Source organism: Carcharhinus amblyrhynchos, chromosome 27 (assembly GCF_965287045.1).
Source record: "Carcharhinus amblyrhynchos chromosome 27, sCarAmb.v2.hapA, whole genome shotgun sequence".
In the NCBI taxonomy this organism is placed as follows: Eukaryota; Metazoa; Chordata; class Chondrichthyes; order Carcharhiniformes; family Carcharhinidae; genus Carcharhinus; species Carcharhinus amblyrhynchos.
This window is the reverse complement of record NC_137350.1, coordinates 7,197,388-7,219,870: the sequence shown is the minus strand read 5'-3', so window position 1 is coordinate 7,219,870 and position 22,483 is coordinate 7,197,388. Positions and strand designations below refer to the sequence as shown.

The 22,483-nt window shown below is 46.1% G+C and overlaps 1 protein-coding gene across 1 annotated transcript in view; it reads left to right on the top strand.

Moving 5' to 3' along the window:
• Positions 1 to 6,341: 6,341 nt before the first annotated feature.
• Positions 6,342 to 22,483, top strand: part of LOC145359338 (integrin beta-3-like) — a 78,659-nt gene continuing 62,517 nt past the window's right edge. The window contains exon 1 of the mRNA XM_080213937.1: positions 6,342 to 6,474. Coding sequence (XP_080070063.1) covers positions 6,411 to 6,474 — 64 coding nt within the window. The 5' untranslated portion in view covers positions 6,342 to 6,410. The remainder of the gene's footprint in view (positions 6,475 to 22,483) is intronic.

The following is a 22,483-nucleotide window of genomic DNA, read 5'->3' as shown; positions in this document are numbered from 1 at the left end:
AAAACTTGACAGAAAGGCAGGAATTTTACTGTTTCCCCTCCCAACCCCACCCCACTAGGGGAACTGGAGCAGGCAAGGGGCGGACCATGAAAAGCTTGGGTGGGGTTTTACGGTTTTGGGACGAATGGGCCATAAAATCCCACCCGTAGCAGGAAGAGCAATAGCTCTAACAACAATGTGTAGGGGATGCGAAACCAAGGGTAAATTTCTTTCAGTGCCCCAATTCCAAATGTCATCCCACCAGGTTGTTTCTGTGGGTGGCACGGCGGCACAGTGGTTAGCACTGCTGCCTCACAGCGCCAGGGACACGGGTTCGATTCCCAGCTTGGGTCACTGTCTGTGTGGAGTTTGCACATTCTCCCCATGTCTGCGTGGGTTTCCTCTGGATGCTCCAGTTTCCTCCCACAGTCCAAAAGACAAGCTGGTTAGGGGCATTGGTCATGTTAAAATCCTCCCTCAGTGTACCCGAACAGGCGCCCGAGTGTGGCGACTAGGGGATTTTCACACTAACTTCATTGCAGTGTTAATGTAACCCTACTTATGACACTTATAAATAAAATGTAAAAACTTTAATTTTCTCCATCTCTTCACCAATCCTTGTCGTTTCCTGTTCTACCTGGACACAGGGTTTTTGTGCACCGTTTCTAGTTTCTTCTCCAACTTCCTCAAGTGTTTGGGAAATAACTGTCTCAGTTAGACAAATCTCCCTCAATTTACCTCTAATTTCCTCTGTGAGTGTAAAGGTGACCTTTGATCTCTTGTGTACGTCTATTAATTCCATTGTGCCTCAACGGGCAGCTGGAGAGAAACAAAATGATGGTTTGTTGATTGGACAAGTTAACTTTCCATAATGCTGTGAGGTCAGTTTAGTGCTGGCACAATAGGTGCCAATATTTCGATTTCCAATTTTAACCAGACCTCGTTCCTCCTCACATATTTCTAAGATACAATTTACGGACATTACATTGGCTTTCAACCTTCATATAGCTTTTGGTTCCAGATAGCTAGGGTAAGGACACATGATTACTCGTTGGTCTGTGTGGTAACATGGTCCTTTTAAGAGGTGATATTTTGCGGACCATGTAATCAGGTTGGACCCTACAGATTGGAAATGCTAGAAGGTGGGCCAGGGAGTGAATGCAGAGCGGAGCCCGAGATCGCATTTTCTCTTTGTATTTTGGGAGCCTGATAGGTCACTTTTCATTGCATTTGTATTTACGCACTACACAATGACAATAAAGTTGAATAAAATTGAGTTGAATTGAGGGGGGTAGCAGCACCAGGGATGGGAGCATGTTTTCAATGTGGGGGAGAGCACTTCCAGGCGACACGCAGATGCGAAACCTTTACGTGTTTTTACTGCAAGATGAAGGGTTATTTGCAGACTTGGTGCAGAGTAAAGCAGGTGGGACAAAATGGACAAAAAGAAATGGTTAAGGTAGCACCATTAAACCAACTGGCTGAGGAACCAACAAGGAATCAGAAACTTATGCTTTAAATCAGGAACAACTCAAACACCTATCAGAACTTGATAGGTCAACGGTAGCCCATGAAGGCGGAGGTTGATCCTGGAGGCACAGTCACAGTGATAAGTGAACAAGCATTCAGACGCCTTCAGGAAGATCAGCTACCTTTGAGTTTGAGTCACTTCTGAGGTCATTTGATCAACGTCTACAGGAAGGATGCTGAAGGCAGCGGGGAAATCTGCAGTGTCAGTATCTTATGGAAAGCAGGCTGCGCAGTTACCAGTTCTAGTGGCTGAGGGTCACAGACCTTGTCTGATGGGTCAGGACTGATTGAAACAGATAAAGTTGGACTGGCTGGAAATCTTGAATGTCATGGATGGAGGTTTTCAAGAGCTCCTGTACAAATACTCAGAAGTTTTCTAGAAGGAATTGGGCCAAATAAAAAGGGCAAAAGCCAAAATGTACTTGAACCCCAAGGCTGCACCTAACTTCTTTGAGTTTCCCAGTGCCTTACGCACTTCATCATAAAATCAAAGTGGAGTTGGAAAGATTGGAAGACTTGGGTATCATAAAACCTGTACAGTTTTCTGAATGGGCTGCACACATTGTTCTTATTTTGAAACCAGATCGCACATTAAGAATCTATGGAGACTATAAGTTAACTGAGGAGCCCAGATGGATTGATACACCATTCTGAGGAGAGAGGACTTCTTTGCAAAATAAGCAAGCGATCTTAAGTACACCAAGTTAGATTTGAGTCATACATACCAACAGTTGGGGCTGGATGAAGGCTCCCAAAACTTGGTCGCCATTAAAAAACACAAAAGGTTACGTCAGTGCATGCAATTGCTATTTTGTGCCCCGTTGACCCATACCATTTTCTAACACGCTAGGGAAAGTGGTGTTGCAGGGAATCCCCAAAGTGGTCGTGTGCTTGGATGATGTCCTAGTCACAGGAGCACAGGGTAAACCTGAAAGAGGCCATAGAAAGAAACAGGCATCTGCTTAAAATGAGAAAAAAATGCATTTTTCAAGTGGATGAGGTTACCTACCTCGGTTTCAGGGTTGATGTCAAAAGTTCCCAACCCCTTGAGAATAAGTGCCACAGCCTAGGAATGTAGCAGAGTTAAACTCATTCCTAGTGATGGTAAATTATTATGGAAGATCTTGCAGAAGGTGTCCATGACTCTGGCCCCATTGCACCAGCTTCTGAAGAAGTATCAGTGATGGAAATGGAGAGAGGAGCAAATAGAAGCATTTGCCAAAATAAAGCAAGCCTTACAGTCATCAACACTACTTGTAAATTTTAATCCAACCAAACTGTTAGTTGTTACCTGTGAACCAGGGGTCGGTGCTGGGGCCTCAGCTATTTACCATTTATATAGATGATCTGGAGGAGGGAACCGAGTGTAGGGTGTCGAAATTTGCTGATGACACCAAGATTGGGGGAAAGGCAAATTGTGTGGAGGGTGTGGAGAGTCTGCAGAAGGATCTAGATAGGCTGGGCGAATGGGCCAGGAAATGGCAAATGGAATTTAATGTTGGCAAGTGTGAGGTGGTCCACTTTGGTAGGAAGAATGGTAGGAAGGACTATTACTTACGTGGCGAAAAACTGCAGCAGGCGACGGTGCAGAGGGACCTCGGGGTCCTTGTGCATGAGTCGCAAAAACCCAGCCTGCAGGTGCAGCAGGTGGTCAGGAAGGCGAATGGGATGCTGGCCTTCATAGCGAGGGGGATTGAATATAAAAGTAGGGAGGTCTTGCTGCAGCTGTATAGGGCATTGGTGAGGCCGCAGCTGGAGTACTGTGTGCAGTTTTGGGCGCCGCACCTGCGCAAGGATATTTTGGCCTTGGAGGGAGTGCAGAGGAGGTTTACTAGGCTGATACCGGAGTTGAGGGGGTTGAGCTATGAGGAGAGGCTGAATAAACTAGGCTTGTACTCGTTAGAGTTTAGAAGAATGAGGGGAGATCTCATTGAGACGTATAAGATGATGAATGGGATGGATAGGATAGAGGTGGAAAGACTCTTCCCGCTCAAAAAAGACAGTAGGACTAGGGGGCACAGCCTCAAGATAAAGGGGGGGCGGTTCAGAACGGAGTTGAGGAGGAACTTCTTCACTCAAAGGGTGGTGAATCTCTGGAATTCTCTGCCCGTTGAAGTGGTGGAGGCTGCCTCGCTAAATATTTTTAAGAAGCGGGTTGATGGGTTTTTGATAAGAGAGGGGATTAAGGGTTATGGGGAGAGGGCGGGAAAGTGGAACTGAGCCACGACAGATCAGCCATGATCTTATTGAATGGCGGGGCAGGCTCGAAGGGCCAGATGGCCTACTCCTGCTCCTATTTCTTATGTTCTTATGTTCTTATTCATCACTTTATGGAGTGGGACCAGTCCTTTCCCCTAAGATGTCAGACTGAGCAGAGAGGCCAAATGCATTCACATCAAGAACCTTATCTCATGCTGGGTGGAATGGTGGCACAGTGGTTAGCACTGCTGCCTCACAGCGTCAGGGACCCGGGTTCGATTCCCAGCTTGGGTCACTGTCTGCGTGGAATCTGCACATTCTCCCCATGTCTGTGTGGGTTTCCTCTGGGTTCTCCTGTTTACTGCCACAGTCCAAGGATGTGCAGGTTAGGTGGATTGGCCATGCTAAATTATCCCTTGGCATCAGGGGGATTACCTATGGTAAATAGATGGGGTTATGGGGATAGGGCTGGGGTGGGATTGTGGATAGGGCGGACTTGATGGGCTGAATGGTCTCCTTCTGCACTGCAGGATTCTATGATTCTTTGATAATAAGTATTCTCAAATTGACAAGGAGAGATTTGTGGTAATCTATGTAGTGAAGAAGTTCTGTCAATGAAAATATGGGAGGCACTTCACCATTGTATCGGATCATAAGTGGCTGTTAGGGGTTATTTCAAGAAGATTTCACCAATTGCCTCTGCGAGGGTACAGAGATGAGTCTTGTTGTTGTCTGCGTGCAACTACTCCTTCAAGCATTGGCCAGGGATGCAAACATCAAATGTGGATGCACGAGGGTACCTTCCTCTGCCGCAGATTGGACCGTCACCAGCGGTTTCACAAGAAATAGCATTGGCATTGCACCTTCTGGAGACATTGCCAGTCTTAGCTGCCAATACAAAATACTGAACGACAGGAATCCATTGCTCCCCAAAGTTAAGAAGGTGGTGCTACAAAATTGGCACTCTGACAAATCAGAGCAGGTCAGACCCTACCAACAGAGATAACACGCAAGGATGGCATGTTATTGTGGGGGGTTCATGTGCCACCCCAGGGGCAATGGCTTTTACTGCGGGAGCTGCATGATGCCCACTCTGGGAAGAGCAGGGTGATGGCACTGGCCTGAAGCTATGTCTGGTGGGCCTGGCATCACAAAGAGGTGGAAAGAATGGCCAGCTAGTGCCCGAGTTGTCAGACTCAGCAATCATTGCTGCCACCGGCAAATCCATGAACCCGCAGGAATGGCCGGGTTGGCCATGGTCACGTTTGCACACAGACTTTGCTGGGCTGTCCATGGGACATATAGTCCTCATCCTGGCTGGTGCACATTCTAAAGGGCTAGCTGTCCATTTAATGAAGTCCATAATGGCCACAGCCACCGACGACAGGCTATGGCAAACCTTTGCCATCTATGCCATCCCGGAGGTCTTGGTGTCCAACAATGGCGCAGCATTTACAGCAGTGGAATTCCACCAGTTTGTCAGGTTATATGGGATACATCATGTTCGGTCGGCCCCTTACCATCCAGGCACGAATGGCCAGCAGAGCGAGCCATACAAATGTTTAAAGGTTCTATAAAGATGCAAGCTCAGAGGCCACTGACTTTATACTTGGTACGTTTCTTATTATTTTATTATAATACTACACCAAATGCTACCAATGAGGTTGGGCCAGCTGAATTATTAACAGGGCAATGCCTATGAACCCATTTGGATTTGGTATTCCCAGATTTATCGGGAAGGGGAGGCTCGGCAAGCCACCCAGAAAAAAACACAGTGACTCGAAAAAAGGGTAAACACAGTAAGAAGTCTCACAACATCAGGTTAGAGTCCAACCAGTTTATTTGATAGTAAACCCACAAGCTTTCGGAAACAGTGTACACACGGGCATCTCTACAACTCGAAAAAAGGGGACAGAGAGTATTGGATGACAATGAGTCATGGCAAAAAACTTTGGTGGTGGACCTGCTTCGATGCCAGGAAGAATTGTAGAGAGAACAGGACCAGTTTCATAAGTGTTGGAAGTACAAGGTCACCCTGTGAAAAAAAACATGTGAATTATTTGAGGAAGAGAGCTGGGTCTGATCCAGGGACCAACAGGAATGTCCCATTGCAGACTGGTGTGTGCCTGCTACTGAACCAGGGATACCTGCAAACATTGTGGAGCCGAGGCAGCCTCCAGATTCTGTGGTCCAGGAGGAAGAAGCCATTGGGGAAGACATTGTTCCCGAGGTGATGAGTTTGCTTCTGCCGAATTGGGATCATTAGCTGCATAAGGACCCTGCATCCAGTTACTGCATTCCACAAGAGTCCACAAGTCTCTGGACCGACTGGCTTTGTGAGTGGACTTTCCTTTGGTGTCCCTAATGTGTCTATTTATAATGGTGTGTTTCTTTTGTATTCGCTAAAAGGGTGAGAGGAGAAGGAGTTGAATAACGGGACCCCTTTAAGAGGTGAATGCATGTTTACAGTCCCTCTGTATATATTGTATATGTGCATATTTACAGCCCCCTCTTTGTATATGGGTGTGTCCACTCCCTCTGTGTGCACGGTTGTACAGGAGTATTTGTTCCCAGGCGGCGCTGCCGATCTCCGGTTTTGGGAAAGGTGGGGCGGGGTTTCATTTAAGTTGTGAAAGTTGCTACAAAGTTCCCTGGTCGAGATCTCAGTGTCGGAGCTGCTGCCGCTATTAGGAGCCACGGCAATGGGGAGAGCCAGCCTGAGACACATCGCACTGCTGGCTGCACTCTGCATCAGCACAGCCCGGGGTAAGTGACCACAGATTCCCCCTCGGGACACAGCGCGGAGGGCAGGGGGCTCTCCCTGGGATTCCCAATGGAAAAGGCTGTGATAGACCGAGGGATCGCCGGGGGGGGTGTGGGGGGAGGATAAGTGCTGCAGATGCCCGCAGACAGGTGAAGGGTAAATTTCAGGTATTCCTCCGTGGCGGTGGGTGAGAAATAAGGAGAGGGAATTCCTGGATATGGCAATGTCCTGGGAGACAGGTGAGATATTCCCGCGGGCTGTCTGACCTCTGAATGGCAACAAACCCATTTAAAATGGGCAGCTGCGTTTAAAAGACTATTTCCGAGGTGAGATTGTGAAAAATGCTGCCAGTGGTTTTAATATCAATAGAAGTAGAACATAGAAAAACTACAGCACAATAGTGCATATTTTCAAATTAAACTAAATAAGCCCGAGGCTACAGTTTTTTTAAAAAATTTCAAATATATACTTTATTCATAAAAACTCTGGAATGAGTCATTGCGAAACGACATTTCCCATAAGTGCAAACAAGACCGGTAATTTTTACAGTACTCATATTCATTACAATTTATTGCTGCTGCTGTACAGAATAACTCCAGGATACGAATGTGAATCTTGCACAGGACACGAAACCTGGAAGTACGAACGATGAGAAAAAATGTACCAAACCCCAAGCAGAGACAGGCTGGTGGGGTGGGCAGGTGATGTGGAGATGCCGGCGTTGGACTGGGGTAAACACAGTAAGAAGTCTCACAACACCAGGTTAAAGTCCAACCGGTTTATTTGATAGTAAACCCACAAGCTTTCGGAAATGGTGTTCCTTCCTCAGGTGTGTGGAAGGTTCTGATCAGAGAAGGGCGTGTAGAGGCACACACAGTTTACAGAATATTGATTAGAATGCAAGTCTTTACAGCTAATCTGCTATTCAAGTCTTAAAGGTGCAGACAATGCAAGTGGAGATAGCATTAGGCACAGGTTAAAGAGATGTGTATTGTCTCCAGACAGGACAGTAAGTGAGATTTTGCAAGCCCAGGCAAGTCATGGGGGTTACAGATAGTGCGACTTGAACCCAAGATCCCAGTTGAGGATGTCTGCATCTTTAAGACTTGAATAGCAGGTTACCTGCAAAGACTTGCATTCTAATCAGTGTTCTGTAAATTGTGTGTGACTTTATACGCCTTCCTCTGATCAGAACCTTTCAGGCACCTGATGAAGGAACACCGTTTCCGAAAGCTTGTGGAATTACTATCAAATAAACTGGTTGGACTTTAACCTGGTGTTGTGAGACTTCTTATGGGGTGGGCAGACACAGAATAGAAACAGCAAAGTGTAGCCAATACATTTTGTTGCAAAATATAAACGATTCAAGCTAAACAGTACAACGTTAAAGAGTAAAGAAATTGGTGTCGGGGGGTGGGGTGTTGGAGGGGGTTCGGCTGTTTACGCTCAGACCTTTGAGGGTGACATTGAACTGTTTAACACAATCGTTAGCAATTTTATTAAAGCTTATTTACTGGTCGCAAGCAAGGCTTACATTAGCACTGCAGTGAAGTTACTGTGAAATTCCCCTCGTCATCACACTCTGGCGCCTGTTCGGGTCAATGCACCCTAACCAGCACATCTCCCCGACTGTTGGGAGGAAACCCGTGAAGAATGTGCAAACTCTGCACAGACAGTGACCCAAGCCGGGAATTGAACCCGGATCCCTGACGCTGTGGGATAGCAGTGCTAACTACTGTGCTGCCCACAAAGCATTTGGGATCCTGGGCTTTATACAAAGGGTGGGATTTTCTGGCTGTGCTCGCCCCAAGACTGTAAAATCCTGCCTGAGGTCTACAGAACTTTCTATGGTCTGCCCTTCGTCCACTCTGACTATTCCTGAGCATTCCCTCCAACTCTTTTTCCAACTGCTTTCTGACAGAATACTTTGCAGCAATTTATTTCCCGGATGTTCTACGTTGCTTCTCTATCTTTTAGCTTCATTGTTCACAACAGGAAGAGAAGGTCCATCAGGCGTCTCATTGGGTAGCCAGTTCCAATGTGAGTCGTTCACTGACCCGTAAAGACAGGAGTGGTGAGCTGGACAGTTTCACTAACCCCCCACCCCCCATAGTGTATAAACATTAGGAAATTGCACTCAACCTGACATTAGATACTAGTTTGGCCTCAGCTGGAGTTTTGTGATCAATTCTGGGCACCACACTTTGGGAAGGATGTGAGTGAAAGCTCTGCAGGGAAGATTTAGGAGAATGGTTTCAGGGATGCGGGATGATGAGGCTGGAAAAGCCGGGGTTCTTCTTCGAGCAGGAGAATGCTGAGGGGGGAGTTAATGAGGGTGTGTAAAATCATGACGAGTTTAAATAGAGAGAAACTCTCTCCATTGGAAGGGTCAATAACCAGAGGCACGGTTTTAAAGAGATAGCTTGGGCTTGTACTTGCTGGAGTTCAGAAGAATGAAGGAGGGGGGTAGATCTGATAGAGATATATAAAATGCAGAAAGGAATTGATAAGGTGAACATTGCACAAATGTTTCCCTTTGTGGGACATTCTTTAATTTGATTTATTATTTTCAGATATATTGAGGTACAATGAAAAACATTGTTTCTTGCACTATAAAGAAAAAGCATACCATTCATAAAGTGGAGAAGGAAAGGAGAGGTTGCAGAATATAGTGTTACAGTCATAGTTAGGGTATAGAGAGAGGTCAACTTAATACAAGGTATATCCATTCAAAAGTCTGATGGCAGCAGGGAAGATGCTGTTCTTGAGTCGGTTGGTACATATCCTCAGACTTTTGTTTCTTTTTCCCAGTGGAAGAGAGTGTGTCCAGGGTGCGTAGGGTCCTTGATGATGCTGGCTGCTTTTCCGAGGTTGTGGGAAGTGTAGACGGAGTCAATGGATGGGAGTCTCCTCTAGAACAAGAGTGAGAGGAGGGAGTTCAAAACTGAGATGAACAGAAACTACTTCTCTCGGAGGGTTGTGGATCTGTGGAACTCACCGCCCCAGAGTGCAGTGGAGACAGAATCAATCACTAGCTTTGAGAAAGAGATAGATATGTTTCTGCTGAAAACTGGGATAAAGGCCTATGGGGAGCGGAAAGGAAAGCAGAGTTGGGACCAGGATAAGATCAGCTAGGATCATGTTAAATGGTGAAATGGGCTCCAAGGGTTGAATTGTCGATTTCTGCTCCTCATTCCTATGTTCTTATGAGATAGGTAAAAGAAGCAGACAAGACCTTACGGAATACATTCTTGTGCAGTGAGTAGTTAGGATTTAGAATGCACTGTCTAATAGGCTGGTGGATACAGACTAAATAGAAAACTTCAAAAGGGAACTGGATTATATTTGAAGGAAAAATTAATAACAGGACTGGGGGCAAAAGGAAGTAAGTGAATAAATAACAACCTGAGATTTTGATAGGCTGAATGGCCCTTTTACATGCAGTGCTAGTCTAAAATTGGAGGAATCTATAATTGCAAACTTGTTTAGAACGCACAGGTTGGGCATGAGGGAGGGGGCATGGAGGAGAGGGGTGACTTCCTCAGGCTAAAGATTGGGGAGGGACAATCTCCTGGATGTCCTTGTAATGTATGAATTAATTACAAACAGTCATTTGGACAAAGAAAGCAAAACAAATAGTACTTTTAAGATATAATTTTAAATCTCTCACTTTCACAAGGGAGGCAGTGGTATAGTGACACTGTCACTGAACTAGTAATCTGGGAACATAGGGGGTAATGCCCTGCGGACCTGGATTGGAATCCCACCACAGCAGATGGTGAAACTTGAATTCAATAAAAATCTGGAATTAAAAGTCTAATGATAACCATTGCTGTAAAAAGCACGCTGGTTACTAATGTCCTGCCGTCCTTTCCTGGCCTGGTCTACATGTGACTCCAGATCCACAGCAATGTGGTTGACTCTTAAAGGCCCTCTGTAATGGTCTAGCAAACCACTCCACTCAAGGGGAAGTAGGGATGGGTAAAAAAATAAGGCTGGAACAGCCGAGGACCCGACATCCCATGGATAATACAATAAGTGTGTGTTGTTTTTAACTTTAAGCCACAGCACAGCAAATGTATCTGAAATTTTAAACCCTTTTTCCCAGGATAACCACCGAGTTACAGCTAGTCTTTGTTGAAATGCCTGCAGAAGTGGAATTTGTAAGAAAAGTGGAAATAGCACATGTTGTAACGCGTATGGAGAGTATTGGAACTTTGGATAAGTTGGAAGATTACAATCACAATGATAAAGTGGTGACCATTACAGAGATAGCAGGAGTGAAATTCTGCCATGTGTATCCTATCACCAAGCCCCACTTATCCTCACGTGAGCTCACTGACCTTCGTGAGAACTGTGCTCCTGAAAGCTTTTGATTTAAAATGGTCATTCTTACGTCTCGATTGATTTACTACCTGATACCTGCCTCTGTAACTTCATCCAACCTCTTCCACCCCACTTCAAACCCAATCCCTCCATTCTTCTCACTCCCCTGCATGGGCCTTCCCCCACACCAAACACAGTGGTATCTCCAGCTGTTCCCGTGCTCTAGAATTACCCCCATTAAATTTCTGCCTCTCTGCTGACCCTTTGTTCCTTTCAGAAAACCCTCACCACCACCCCGCTGTTGTCTACCTATCTGAAAATCACTCTTTTTTGCATTACCTTCTATGACGGTGTCTAAATGCCAGAAACCAGCCTCCCATCCATTGACTCTATCTACACTTCCCTCCGTCTCAGCAAAGCAGCCAGCATAATTAAGGACCCCATGCATCCCAGACATTCTCTCTTCCAGCTTCTTCCATCGGGAAAAAGATGCAAAAGTCTGAGTCATGTACCAGCCGACTCAAGAATAGCTTCTTCCCTGCTGCCATCAGACTTTTGAATGCACCTACCTCTCATTAAGTTGATCTTTTTCTACACCCTAGCCGTGACTGTAACACTACATTCTGCACTCCTTCCTTTCCTTCTCTATGAACGGTATACTCTGTCTGTATAGCGTGCAAGAAACAATACCTTTCACTGTATGTGACAATAATAAATCAAACCAAAAACTCCCTCCCTAAGAGCACTGCAAGTGTATCTACACCACATGGGAAGGCAGCTCACCCCCGCCTTCTCAAAGGCAATTAGGGACGGGCAATAAATGCCAGCCCTGCCTGCGAAACTGGCTCCATGAATGAATACATTTTGCAAAGAACCTTTGGAATTTCTGTAATGTTGAAGTTGCTAATTGAAGGCTTGTTGCTGTTAATGGGAATGATGTGGCAACTGTGATGATCAGAGCCACAGCCCGCAATGCAACTTGCGACTCACTCAGCTGTCAGCTGTTGACAGCTGATGTTGCTACGTGCATATTCTTGCGTTTATTTTACATTTACACGCATAGCTGTCATCTGTCAGTGACATATGATGGTGACCGCATTGCTGTAGATTTGTTGGTATCCGCCTGTGTTTTGACAGGTAGAAGTACTGCCTTTACCATGTTCCTCAGCACTGTGTGGAAACGTGTCTGGACGTATTGCTTAATTCACCAACTCATGGTTTGTGATGATACTCTTATCATTAACCATTGAAACCCAGCAGCTGTGGTGGGAGCTTTGGAACTGTTCAATTTACTGAATTTCTCTTTGTTCTAAAAATTTTTTTTTTTATTCATGACATTTGTACGGGCATGTTAGAATACCATTGAAATTTTGGAATTCACACAGCGCAATTCAGGTTAAATACTGTAGATCTGTGATTCCCAACCCCACCGCAGTGTGCTGTGAAGAGTCCCCAGATGTGCCACGAGAAAAGGTTCAAAGTGCTTCAAAATTCATGTAATTAAACTAAAACTCACCTTCACCTTCAGCTCTGTGGTCAGCCTCTCCAAGACATGATGAATCTTGAGTCTTGTGTGCAAGTGCCAGCTGGGAAAGAGCCTCACATGCGTCATTTCGATTTTGTATGTTCTTTAGGCCCATGCGCATGACCAACGGGACTTGGAGCTGGAGACAAAGGTCCCATGTGCGCCCACACAAAAAGCAAAACCTGGGAGAAGCAAGAGAGACAAGGGAAAGGTTTCCAAAGAAACAGGCGAGACGGTTAAGGAAGGACGTGATGGCATTGGAGGCAGTTCAGAGGAGGTTCACCAAATTGTTTCTGGGGATGAAAGGGTTGACCTTACTTTATCAATCGTAGTGGTCAGCACTGCGGCCTCACAGCTCCAGGAACCCGGGTTTGATTTCCAGCTTGGGTCACTGTCTATGCGGAGTTTGCACATTCTCCCCGTGTCTGCATGGGTTTCCTCCAGGTGCTCCAGTTTCCTCCCACAGTCCAAAGATGTGCGGGTTAGGTGGATTGGCCATGCTAAATTGCCCTTTAGTGTCCCAGGATGTGTAGTTTAAAGGGATTAGTGGGGTAAATATGTGGGGTTACAGGGTGAGGGCCCAGGTTGTCAATGCAGAGTCAATGGGCTGAATGGCCTCCTTCTGCACTGTAGGGTTTCTATGATTCTATGAGAGATTAAACAGATTGGGCCTACACTCGCTGGAGTTTGGAAGGATGAGCTGGGATCTGATTGAGGTATATAAAGTTTTAAAAGGGATTGATAAAGAAAATGTAGACCAAATCTTGTCCCTTGTGGGGCAATCTGGAACAAAAGGTCACAGGCATCAGTTGAGAGGCTGTAGATTTAAAACTGAGATACGGAGGAACTACTTCTCACAGCGCATGGCGGATTTATGGAACTCGCTGCTCCATAGCGCAGTGAGTTGGAAAGTTCTGGCGATCAGTCTTCTCAAAGAACCATCCAACTGGATCTACCACCAGCCTTTCCCACAAGGCCTGGAAGTTGTTACTGCCCAATGGACTTGGGGGTGACAGGTGTTTCTTCAGCACGAGCTTTTCCTTGAGGGACAGATGGTACAGCTTGGTCCAGTTGAACGGAGCATTCTGTGGCAACGTAGCTGGACCCATTCTTCACGAGACTCGGGACATATAGACCCTCATTTGGTCCGGAATTTTATCGGCACACTCACCCCAATTCCAGGGCGGGCGAGGTTCGGATTACAGCATTCTCTGTTGGCCTCGGGCAAGATCATACAAACCCCGGGCGGGCGTGCCAGTAAAATTCCACCCTTGGTGTCTGCGTACCGTAGGTATACACACAGCTTAATGCAGCCATACACAAAGATGGCCATCAGGATGAGAGCAACATTGAATAGGATTTTCCCCTTGTTATCTGGAGATTGTCCCTGCAGACCTGGTCCACCTTTGATCTCTGGGTAAAATGCTGCGGGTGAGGTGAAGTAGGGCCTGTGTCAGATCCACACAGCAACACTGAGAGCACCTTACACATGACGAGCAGGTTCTGTGAAGGGAGAATCACTCTGACGTACCCAGCTACTGTTACCCCATGGTGAAATGCTCCGACTCCCCGATCCCTCTACACCATAACCTCAGCACCTTCAGGTGGTCCAATTCGATGGGGCTGGGAACAAAGCATTGATCCGCTCAGATCCCAAGGAACATGGCCTCACTCCTGCCACAATTTTCCCCAGGCCAGATCAAACTGGTGTCAGAAGCCCATCAGTCTGCTCACCGATAGTGGATCTAAGCAGAAGGCACAGCCATCATCCATGGGTTGGGAGGCTTTGACCCAAGTGCCTCCGCTGCCAGGGATCATCACTCCATTTATGCCCTTCCCCTTCCTGAGAGGGTCAGCAAAAGGTTCAATGCAACACAAAACAAAACAGGCACTAGCGGGCAGCCCTGCCCGGCTCCAGATTGGACAAGAAAGTTTAGTAACTCCCACCCATTGATTGGAACTGCGCTACTGATATTTGTGTTCCAAATGCCATTTTGGAGGGCATCATGTAGGTGTGTGATATTCTGTCTAAAGACCTTTTCCTGGTTGAGGCTGTTGAGATGGGTGTCCACCCTACATGTGGGCAATCATTTTCCTAAGTAGCATAAGACTCTGTCAGATCTTTCTGCAGGGTGGATCACAAACTGCAGAGCAGACTAACTCAATTGGCAATGATCCGGGACAGAATTTTGTAATCCACTTTATGGAGTGTTACATCCTGTTTGTAGACGAAGATGATGCCACACTTCCTCACAGATTTCAACATACTGCTGACCAGAACAGTAATCTCGTACACTTCCAGCAGACCTGGGATGATTCACTCTCACAGAGTCCAAAACAACACAACTGATGGGAGAGAGTAATCATAATAGAATAGAATTCCATATTAAGTTTGAAAATGGCAAACTCAAGCCCCAAAGAAAGCCCAGACTTACGTGGGTATGAGGGGAGGAACATAAGAACATAAGAGCATAAGAACATAAGAAATAGGGGCAGGAATAGGCCATCTAGCCCTTCGAGCCTGCCCCGCCATTCAATAAGATCATGGCTGATCTGAAGTGGATCAGTTCCACTTTCCCGCTTTCTCCCCATAACCCTTAATTCCCTTGTCTATCAAAAACCTATCTACCTGTGACTTAAATATATTCAGCGAGGTAGCCTCCACCACTTCAACGGGCAGAGAATTCCAGAGATTCACCACCCTTTGAGTGAAGAAGTTCCTCCTCAACTCCGATCTAAACTGCACCCCCCCCTTATCTTGATGCTGTGCCCTCTAGTCCTGCTGTCCTTTCTAAGCGGGAAGAATCTCTCTACCTCTACCCTATCCATCCCCTTCATTATCTTATACGTCTCTATAAGGTCCCCCGTCAGCCTTCTAAACTCTAATGAGTACAGACCCAGTCTATTCAGTCTCTCTTCATAGGCTAGCTCCCTCATCTCCGGTATCAGCCTAGTGAACCTTCTCTGCACTCGCTCCAAGGCCTATATATCCTTCCGCGAGTGCGGCGACCAAAACTGCACACAGTACTCCAGCTGCGGCCTCACAAGTACCCTGTACAGTTGCAGCAAGGCCTCCCTGCTTTTATATTCTATCCCCCTCGCTATAAAGGCCAACATTCCATTCGCCTTCTTGATCACCTGCTGCACCTGCAGACTGGGTTTTTGCGATTTGTGCACAAGGACCCCCAGGTCCCTCTGCACTGTAGCATGCTGCAGCTTTTTGCCCTTTAAATAGTAATCCCTCCTACTATTATTTCTACCAAAGTGGATAACCTCGCACTTGCTAACATTGTACTCCATCTGCCAGGTCCTCGCCCACTCGCTCAGCCTATCCAGATCCCTCTGCAGACTTTCCACACCCTCCATGCAATTTGCTTTTCCACTCACCTTCATGTCATCAGCAAATTTCGTTACCCTACACTCAACCCCCTCCTCCAGATCATCTATGTAAATGGTAAACAGTTGAGGCCCCAGCACCGATCCCTGCGGCACTCCACTGGTCACCAACTGCCAACCAGAATAGCACCCATTGATTCCATTAATGCCGACGATCATTGTGTCGTCACCAAATTTGGATATGGGCCACCCTATTCCATCCTTTACAATAAGTGCTTGGGGGCAACACTGCTTATCCTTGCGAGACCTGCCAATGAAAATACCCGCCCATTATCTCTGCTCGGTGCTCATCCAGTTTATCAAATGCCTTCAGGAAGATCAGCTAAAATCCATGGATTTTCACCTATTCATTTCTTTAATCACCTCTTCTTACCAACCCTTTACCGATCCACTCTGTCTCTCATCAGATTCCAGAGTCCAGATCAAAATCATAGAATCCTTACAGTGCAGAAGGGGACCGTTCAACCCATTGAGACTGTACTGACCACAATCCCACCCAGGCCCCATTCCCAAGACCCTACATATTTACTTTATTAATCCCCCTTACACTAAGGGGCAATTTAACATGGCCAATTAACCTAACATCTTTGGAGAGTGGGAGGAAACAGGAGCACCCAGGGGAAACCCACGCAGACACAGGGAGAACATGCAAACTCCACACAGACAGTGGCCTAAGCCAGAATTGAACCCGGATCCCTAGAGCTGTGAGGCAACAGTGCTAACCACTGTGCCAGCGTGCCCGCCCAGCTAAAGGTAATTTTCAAAGTCTTAATCAACCCAGCCTTAATTATAGACTCTGGCAATGTTTCCAAGAACAGGATGTGAGTGAGGACAGCAGGGCTGTAATTCCTTCTGGCACATTTCTTCAATAGTGCAGTGACGTGCAAAATCTACGGGAATGGTATCCGGAATCCTGTAAGCCTGTGCGTTTGTCATGGCTAGCTCACCTACTCTACACACCTTTGGACTGTGGGAGGAAACCGGAGCACCCAGAGGAAACCCACACTGACACGGGGAGAACATGCAAACAGATAGTAACCCAAGGCTGGAAATGAACCCGGGTGCCTGGCGTTTTGGGGCAGCAGTGTTAGACACTGTGCCACCGTGCTGCCCCTTTGTAGATCATCATCAGATCATGACTTAAAGTATCCTCAACTCCACTTTCCTGCCTTATCCCCATAAATCTCTATTCCCTTACTGATGAAAATTCTGTATCTGTACACAGGACAATCTGAGGTGATAGAGGTTTACAGCATTGAAGCAGGCCAAATTGTCCATGCTGCCCAGTTTTAATAACTAAGCTAGTCCCAATTGCCCATGTTTAGTCCCTATTCCTCCACACCATCTTACCCATGTAACTGTCTAAATGCTTTTTAAAAGATAACATTGTACCCGCCTCTACTACTACTTCCGGCAGTTCATTCACCACCCTCCATGTGAAAGAATTGCCCCTCTGGACCCTTTTGTATCTCTCCCCTCTCACCTGAAACTTCTGCCCTCTAGTTTTAGACTCCCCTAACTTTGGAAAAAGATGTTGACTATCTATCTTGTCTATGCTCCTCATCATTTTATAGACCTCTATAAAATCACCCCTAAATCTCCTACACCCCAGGGAAAAAAGTCCCAGTCTATCCAGCCTCTCCCTAGAACTCAATCCATCAAGTCCTGATAGCATCCTAGTAATTTTTTTCTGCACTCTTTCTAGTTTAATAATATCCTTTCTATAATAGGATGACCAGAACTGTATACAGTATTCCAAGTGTGGCCTTACCAATATCTTGTACAAGATGTCCCAACTCCTGTTTTCAGTGTTCTGACCAATGAAAGCAAGCATGCCGAATGCTTTCTTCACCACCCTGTCCACCTGTGACTCCACTTTCAAGGAGCTATGAACCTGTACTCCTAGATCTCTTTGTTCTGTAACTTTCCCCAATGCCCTACCATTAACTGAGTAGTTCCTGCCCCGATTCTATCAACCAAAATGCATCACCTTGCACTTATCTAAATTAAACTCCATCTGCCATTCATCAGCCCACTGACCCAATTGATCAAGGTCCTGTTGCAATCCGAGGTAACCCTCTTCACCGGGTTAGTCACCACTGTGGAAAATCTGGCCACATGGTAACCAACTGCTGCCCAATTATCAGCTGGGATTGTGAGCGGGAAGACCACTGGATAAAGGATGTGGAATAAGTGTTCTAAACTGTGTGGTGAAGCTGGCTGTCTCTATAAAGCCCACCCAAAGCCTAGCCTTAGCTATATATAGGTGACCAGGATCAAAGGATGATGGGTGAGTGGTGGGGTACGAGGAAGATACAACAAATGAGGCTGCCTCAAAGGAGAGCACCCTAGATTCATTGCCAAGAAACACCTGCTGTGAGACCACCATGACAGAGGGAGAGGGAGAAGGGGGAAGGAGAGGAAGAAAGAGAGGGAGAACATTTCCCTATCCATCCCCTTCATTATCTTATATGTCTCTATAAGATCCCCCCCTCAGTCTTCTAAACTCCAACGAGTACAGACCCAGTCTATTCAATCCCTCCTCATAGGCTAACCCCCTCACCTCCGGGGGACTGACTATTCCAGTCCCAAGGAGTCAAATGCAACTCAATTGCTGAGAAAGAGTGATCATAATATAATTGAATTCCATATTAGGTTTGAAAATAACAAACAAAGCCCACATAGATATGAGGAGAGGCCTGAGTAAAACTGATTGGGTAAATGGACTAAATGATAAATTTCATGATAAACGAGTAGCGGGAAACATTTGAAGAAACAGTTCAAAGTGTTCAACAAAAATACATTCCATTAAAGTCAAACATTCAGCAAAAATGTTTCATCCATAACTTCAGAAGGAGTAGTACTGGATTAAAAGAAAAGATTTATAACATTACAAAGAACATTAATAAGCCTGAGGTTTGGGAGTGGTTTAGGAACAAGCAAAGAGACACCAAAAAGTTGATAAAAAGATGGAAATTTACTTGGAAAAGTAAAAGATATGATAGTCAACTATCCAGGAATACAGGAACAGATTGCAGGAGCTTCCATAAACATGTAAAAAGGAGGAGAGTAGTTCCTTTGAGGCAGAAACAGGAGGAATTATGATGGGGAGCGAGAGAATGGCAGAGATGTTGAATAAATATTCTGAGTAGGATTTTCTGGCTGTACCCACCCCAAGACTGAAAAATCTCCCCCTAGGTCAATGGACCTTTGCATGGATTGGATTCCCAAGGGAGATAGGATGGGAAAATTCCACCCTCTGTCTGTCTTCGTGATGAACACAAGTCATCTACCAGAAATTGATATACCCAGAGCTAATAAGAGTGAGGAACAAAAGGCAGTTAATTTCACTGGAGGAAAAGAATGGGAGGAACTTAAGTGACAAAGGTTTGACAAATCCCCAGAATCTGATGGTCTACAACCTCAAAAAAGATAGCTGTAGAGTTGTGGATGCACTTTTTTCCAAACTTCCCTAGATTCTAGAATGCTCCAAACAGAATGGAGGTTAGTAAATGCAGCCCCACAAAGGAGAATGGGAGAATACTAGGAACTACAGGCTAATTAACTTGACATCAGTTGGCTGAAAAATGCTGCAATCTATTATAAAGAAAGTCTTAACAATGGACTTGGGAAATCAAAGCACAATCAGACAAGTGTTGTGTGCAGTTTTGGTCCCCATATATGAGGCAGTTGGAGGCAATACAGCAAAAGCTCCAAGGTTTGGCTCCTGCAATGAGAGGGCTGTCCCATGATGAGTAAATTGGACCTTTACTGTCTGGGGTCCGAAGGATGAGGTTGTGACCTCACTGAGACACAAGATTCTGAAGAGGTTTGACATGGGTGACACTGAGAGGTTGTTTCCCCTAATGGGAAAGTTAGCACACAGGGGATAAGGAACCGATTATTTAGGACTGAGACAAGGAGAAATGTCTTCAGTTAAAGGTTTGTGAACCTTTACCCCAGAGGGTTGTGCATGCTGCATTGCTGAATATATTTAAGGTTGGGGTGGATAGGTTTTTGGTCTCTAATTAAGAAGAGGAGCTCTTGGTCTTACTGAGTAGTGGGACAGGCTCAATAAACTGTGTTCTCTTCCTGCTTTTATTTCTTACGTTCTTCTGTTCTTATCAAACACTGTTGAGCTTCCAGGCGTTCCACTTATCTCAAAGAACCTGACAGCCTTTGTCAGCTTGTCCACAGTTTTGTGGTTTGCGTGGTTTTCTCACTAGTTGACATTTACAGGTCTTGTGATCGAGGACCGGAAGGATTGGGAGGCTGTTTGTCTGCCGGTTTTGGAGCCCATCATGAAAACATTTGCTGATCTTCAATATGTCAGGCCGTACAAACCTTATCTAGCCGCCTTCTTCCTTCAGGGCTGCTGGTCACAGCACAGCTCTCCCTGTGTATCTTTAGGAAGAAGCAATGAGTGAGCCTACTGGTTCTTGGAGACTTTCCTTGACATTGGTAGTGTGATACCAGTGGGATGGCATTGTGACATGGCCTCACAACGCCAGCGAGTCTGACCACGGGTCACTGTCTGGGTGGAATTTGCACATTCGCAATGCTGTCTATTCACAGTCAGATCCACCAAGTAAAGCAAACCCACAAGCCTCCTTCTGTGCTGTAGGAATTCTATGATAACCCTCAGAACTTGCATGGGGAATCACTGGCCTCCCTCTAGGACTCATTGAATACGAGCTCCCTGGGGATTGGTAATTAACTTACCAGGTAGAGCTCGTATAATGAACCCTTTGTAAAGTAGGCCCCTGAGTGGGTTCCATGATGTATTGCCCTGATTGGGATCTGTTGCGTTCACCACAGGCCTGTGGTTTTGTTTTACTTAGTGTCAGACGTCATGCAACTCAGTACCTTCTACCAGCAGGAGTCTCGAGGTCACCTCCAGTTTGCTGCCGTCACTTCTGGGTCATCCATAATGGGATTGCCGCCTCCACCAGCATCTGGACGTTGCCAGTGCTGAGGTGTATCTAAGAAATGCAGATTGACCTTAACGTAGTAAAGTATCTCACGGTTGAAACACATCACAGAACAGTTCATACTACACTTCAATAGAGGCTGTCTTTAAACCATTTAAACTACATTAATCTCAGGTCCCAACGAGACAGTTGATTATGATGTTCCTCACATTGGGATTTGTTTCTTCTTCCTGATGTGTTACATTAACCCCGTGCTGAGGCACAAGTCCTGGTCTCTCCAGTGTTGGCGTTTTTCTGAGCTGAAATTGACAGCATTCTGAGATGAAGAAGAATCCAGGCAACTGGTGCCTATTTTCCCCTTTTATTTGAAGCAGCTTTGTGTCTACAGTCCATGTTGCTCCTGGTATTCCCAAGCTGCTGTTTGATGCACCCAGTATTACGGAGCTGCTGTTTGCTGTTCTCGGTGCTGATCCCAGTATCCCAGAGCTGCTCTCTGCTGTTCCCAGTGTTCCCGATCAGCTGCTCGTTGATCCTGGCATTCCCAAGCTGGGACTTGCTTGGCACGTCACTGCTGCCAGATCTTGGATCTGGGGGATCGGCCTGTGCGTTGTTATCCTTGGCGTCTCGCGGTTTATTGTGATGATGTCAGCGGCTTGCCTCACCCTTCATCGTCTGACGAACAGCCAATCACAGCGGTCCCTCCGTGCCATCCATTCCCTTTTGCCATTCACTTTGACATTGGCAGTAACTCTTGTCCAGTGTTCCCTCTTTGCCACCTCCTGGTTGTCCTTCTGCTGCTTCATCACAGTCTCGAGGTTGAGTGTCAGGGTTTGGCAGCTTGCTATCACCTGCTCTTTCCCCCTCTCTTTCTTTCCCCCTCTCTTTCTTTCCCCCTCTCTTTCTTTCCCCCTCTCTTTCTTTCCCCCTCTCTTTCTTTCCCCCTCTCTTTCTTTCCCCCTCTCTTTCTTTCCCCCTCTCTTTCTTTCCCCCTCTCTTTCTTTCCCCCTCTCTTTCTTTCCCCCTCTCTTTCTTTCCCCCTCTCTTTCTTTCCCCCTCTCTTTCTTTCCCCCTCTCTCATGGTGGTCTCACAGCAGGTGTTTCTTGGCAATGAATCTAGGGTGCTCTCCTTTGAGGCAGCCTCATTTGTTGTATCTTCCTCGTACCCCACCCCTCACCCATCATCCTTTGATCCTGGTCACCTATATATAGCTAAGGCTAGGCTTTGGGCAGGCTTTATAGAGACGGCCAGCTTCACCACACAGTTTAGAACACTTATTCCACATCCTTTATCCAGTGGTCTTCCCGCTCACAATCCCAGCTGATAATTGGACAGCAGTTGGTTACCATGTGGCCAGATTTTCCACAGTGGTGGCTAACCCGGTGAAGAGGGTTATCTCGGATTGCAACAGGACCTTGATCAATTGGGCCAGTGGGCTGATGAATGGCAGATGGAGTTTAATTTAGATAAGTGCAAGGTGATGCATTTTGGTTGATAGAATCGGGGCAGGAACTACTCAGTCAATGGTAGGGCATTGGGGAAAGTTGCAGAACAAAGAGATCTTGGGCTCCAGGTTGATAGCTCCTTGAAAGTGGAGTCACAGGTGGACAGGGTGGTGAAGAAAGCATTCGGCATGCTTGCTTTCATTGGTCAGAACACTGAAAACAGGAGTTCACATTGCAGTGTTAATGTAAGCCTCCTTAAGACACTAATAGATAAACTTTAAAGGAGAGATTGATCGGTTAGGATTGTATTCGCTGGAGTTCAGCAGAATGAGGGGGATATCTCATGGAACCTTATAAAGTTCTAACAGCACTGGACAGGGTAGATGCAGG